At 63.1% G+C, this 3,461-nt stretch overlaps 1 protein-coding gene across 3 annotated transcripts in view; it reads left to right on the top strand.

Moving 5' to 3' along the window:
- The window catches only part of MYBBP1A (MYB binding protein 1a), an 18,420-nt gene that overhangs the window by 8,518 nt on the left and 6,441 nt on the right, over window positions 1-3,461 (top strand). For all 3 annotated transcript variants that reach the window (XM_044921869.1, XM_044921870.1, XM_044921871.1), the window contains exons 9-13: window positions 535-830; window positions 1,055-1,165; window positions 1,666-1,791; window positions 1,960-2,127; window positions 2,214-2,319. In XM_044921869.1, coding sequence (XP_044777804.1) covers window positions 535-830; window positions 1,055-1,165; window positions 1,666-1,791; window positions 1,960-2,127; window positions 2,214-2,319 — 807 coding nt within the window. The remainder of the gene's footprint in view (window positions 1-534; window positions 831-1,054; window positions 1,166-1,665; window positions 1,792-1,959; window positions 2,128-2,213; window positions 2,320-3,461) is intronic.

The raw sequence follows: 3,461 nt of genomic DNA, 5'->3' as shown, positions 1-3,461 counted from the left end.
TGTGGGTGTTCTGGGTGGAGCGGGGCCGGGGCGGCCATGCCGATAGCTCCGTGTCCCAGAGGCACCACTTGGAACCCTGTGGCCTTGGAAAGTCAGTGGCCAGTTTTTTTTTTTTTGTCATCTTTTTTTCATCTGTAAGATGACAGAAGGGGTCCAGGGTGAAGGGTTGTCATGAAGATGAAACCTGCTGCCGCACAAAGCCACGTGGTGTGGTGCGTGGCACGCAGTGCGCCCCTGGGAAGTGTTGGGCGCTGAGCCCCACGGTGACACAGCTAGCAGCTGGTCAAGGGGGCTGGTGGCCCAGCCCAGACTCTCCCTGAGCCTAGAACCCAGCCTGTCCTGGGGTGGGAGTGGATGGGTGGTAGCCCACCGTGATGCCCAGTGGAAGGGTGGGAGCCGCGGTGGGGGAGGGGCTCGGCCTGGCTGTGGACGAGGCAGGGGGCTTTGCCACGCCTCAGTCTCACCTGTTGGGGAAGAGGCCGGAGGGGCCGTTGGACGCTCTTGGCTGGTGACCCCGGTGTTGGCCTCTCTCAGCTCCCAAACCAGTTCAAGTTTGCTCCGGAGATGAACGAGTACGTGGGAACCTTCCTGGAAGGCTGCCGGGATGACCCCGAGCGGCAGTTGGCTGTGGTGGTGGCCTTCACCTGCATCACCAACCAGGGCCTCCCTGTCCTGCCCACATTCTGGAGGGTCGTGCGGTCCCTGAGTCCCGGTGCCCTGAAGGGCTACGTGGCCTGGCTACAGAACATGTTTCTCCGGCCTGACCTGGACTCCCTGGTGGACTTCAGCACCAGCAACCAGAAGAAAGCCCAGGATGCTTCGCTGCATGGGTGAGTGGGCGTGCAGAGCTCAAGGAGCTGGGCCCTCGTTCCCATGGGACAGTGGCTCCTGGGAGGGGAGGGGAGGGACAGAGCTGAGCCGCAGCTCTCCCAGAAGGCCTGAGTTTCCTCGCGTGTTCCCGTGCTGGTGGTCGGGGTGGGAGACCTTGGAGTTTCCATTTCCGAGGTGGGGCAGAGCAGTACCCTTTACCGGTAACCTGGCTCCCACCCGCCAGGCCTGAGCGAGCTGTGTTCCGGCTGCGGAAGTGGGTCATCCTTCGCCTGGTCAGCATCGTGGACGCCTTGCATGCGGAGAAGGAGGACGACATGATTGAGGAGGTGGCCAGGTGGGACAGGCTCTGCCCCCGGCCCCCCGTAGGGGCCAAGGAATTGGGCCTCTTTCCTAGTCCTGGTTTGGTCTCCCTGGATTCAGAACCCTTGGGGTCGGGTTGCCAGGGGGAGTAGGTCATTCTTACCCCTTGGGCAGAAGGCGGTTCAGGGAAAACCCCCGGGAGCCCACGAAAGGAAAGGGCCTAGGAAGCACAGAGCTGTGGGGGCCACAGACCCCAGCACTGGCCGGGCACTCCTTCAGCCTTCACCATGGTGCCGGGGGTGGGGGGGCAGCCCATGTTTGCAGAGGCCGTAGCATGGTTTGATGTGACAGCCTCACGTCTGCCTTGCCTTCGAGGGACAGCTTCCAGTTCTCTCCGCAGTTGGGGCCAAGTCATGTTCAGCTGGAGATCCAGACTCAGGAAATGGTCCTTCTGCCACCTCCTGCCACTGGGCCCTGGGTGATGCCCTCCTGGGAGGGGGCTGCTAAGACCCATGGCTCTCCTGCCCTCCCCAGGTTTTGTTTTTTCCACTCGTTCTTTGAGACGAAGAAACCCACGTCCCAGATTCCGGAGACGGAGCAGCAGTTCTCCTTCCCTCTGGAGAGCCGGACCCGGGAGGTGGTCAGCAGTGCCTTCTTCAGGTGGGCCAGCCTCGGAGCAAGCAGGGTGGGATGAGGTCGCTCACTTCCTCGGTTCTCAGCTGGGAGGGCGCAGAGGCCCAGTGAGCTCCAGTGGGTCAGGGTGTGGGCATGCTGGGAGGGGGCCATGTCCGCTCCCCGGCCTGTGACCCCGGCCCTGCCCTTCCCCAGCCTGCTGCAGACCATCAGCACCCAGTTCAGACAGGTGCCGGAGCAGACCCAGAACGGGCAGCCCTGGACCCACCGCCTGGTACAGTTTGCAGACTTGCTGTTGAACCAGAGCCGCAACGTGACCCCCCTGACGCCCTTCAGCACACAGCAGCGCCAGGCCTGGGACCGGTGAGGGGGTGGGGCTTCCGGGGGGCAGGGGCACCCCGGGCTCCAGGGGGCAGTGGTGGCCTGAGAGCATGCCCATGTCACCGCAGGATGCTGCAGACGCTGAATGAGCTGGAGGCCTGCTCCTCAGAGGCCAAGGCCAAGGCCAGTGCCTTTCAGCACCTGCTCTTCCTCGTGGGCATCTATCTCTTCAAGGTATAGTGGCCTGGAGGGGCGGGGTCCGCAGCCTGGGGGCCTGGGGGCTCTGCGAGTCAGGACCAGGCAGTGGGCCCTGGTGGGATTACAGCTCGAGGAAGAGTCACCGCATCCATTTTCTGGGCCCCACTTGGGTGCCGAGCTTCCCAGGCAGCGACTCTCACCCCCACGGTTTTGCGGCAGGCGCTTCCTCCTGTTTGTCGGCTGGGGTGATCGGGACTCCCTGCAGAGTAACGTGGCCACACAGCTGCAGCCTGGGGCGGGCACTCGGGGCTGACTGCACTGTCCCGCAGGATCCCCCAGACTTGCCTTCCCGAGCAGGGGTGGTGGGTGTGGAGGAGGAAGTGCATCCTTGCAGGAGGGCCTGCTCTGGGCAGACGTGGCCCCTTGGGGCACTTGCAGCTGCTGTGGTCCGTGAGGAGCAAGTCCCTGACCTCCCCCTTGAACCTCACCCACTGGTAGCCACGGTGGCAGGTGGGGGTTAACACGCGTCCCTGTGGTTCCCCAGCGTGGGGCTCTGCACCCCGTGGTCATGGCACATGTGTCGACGTTCCCATGCCCGATGACAGTGTCTCCAGATGTCTCCCTGCTTTTCTCTCATCTCAGAAGCTCTGACTGAATCTGGGGCTCAGAGCCAGTCTCGACCCTGCGGGTGGGAGGCATGCCTCCCCCTCGGGCTGCAGGAGGGTCTCGCTCTCTGGTGCTGCCTTCTGGCCATTGGGCTGTGATTGCGGTTTATGCTTCCTAGACCTCAGACGCCTGAGCCCGGCCTGTAGGCAGGTCGCGTGTGTGCGTTTGTGTGTGCTTGTCGGTCTGTGTGTCAGTCTGCGGTGCGCGCATGTGTGTCTGTGGGTCTGTGTGTGTCCGTTTGTATGTGGTGTGTGTGCACGCATGTCCATCTGTGCGTGTGTGCGTGCGTGTTGGTGTGTCTGCGTGTGGCGTGTGTATGCGTGGCATGTGTAGGTGTGTGTGCAGCGTGTGCATGTGTGTTGGTCTGTGTACGGTGTGCGTGTGGTGTGTGCGTGGTGTGTGTAGGTGTTTGCGAGTGTGCACGTGTGTTGATCTGTGTGCGTGCACATCGGTCTGTGCGGCGCATGCGTGTGGGTCTGCGTGTGCGGCGTGTGCGTGTTGATCTGTGCGCG

This window comes from Neomonachus schauinslandi, chromosome 15, assembly GCF_002201575.2.
Source record: "Neomonachus schauinslandi chromosome 15, ASM220157v2, whole genome shotgun sequence".
NCBI lineage: Eukaryota > Metazoa > Chordata > Mammalia > Carnivora > Phocidae > Neomonachus > Neomonachus schauinslandi.
The sequence above is the reverse complement of the archived record's forward strand: the minus strand, read 5'-3'. Positions and strand labels throughout refer to the sequence as shown.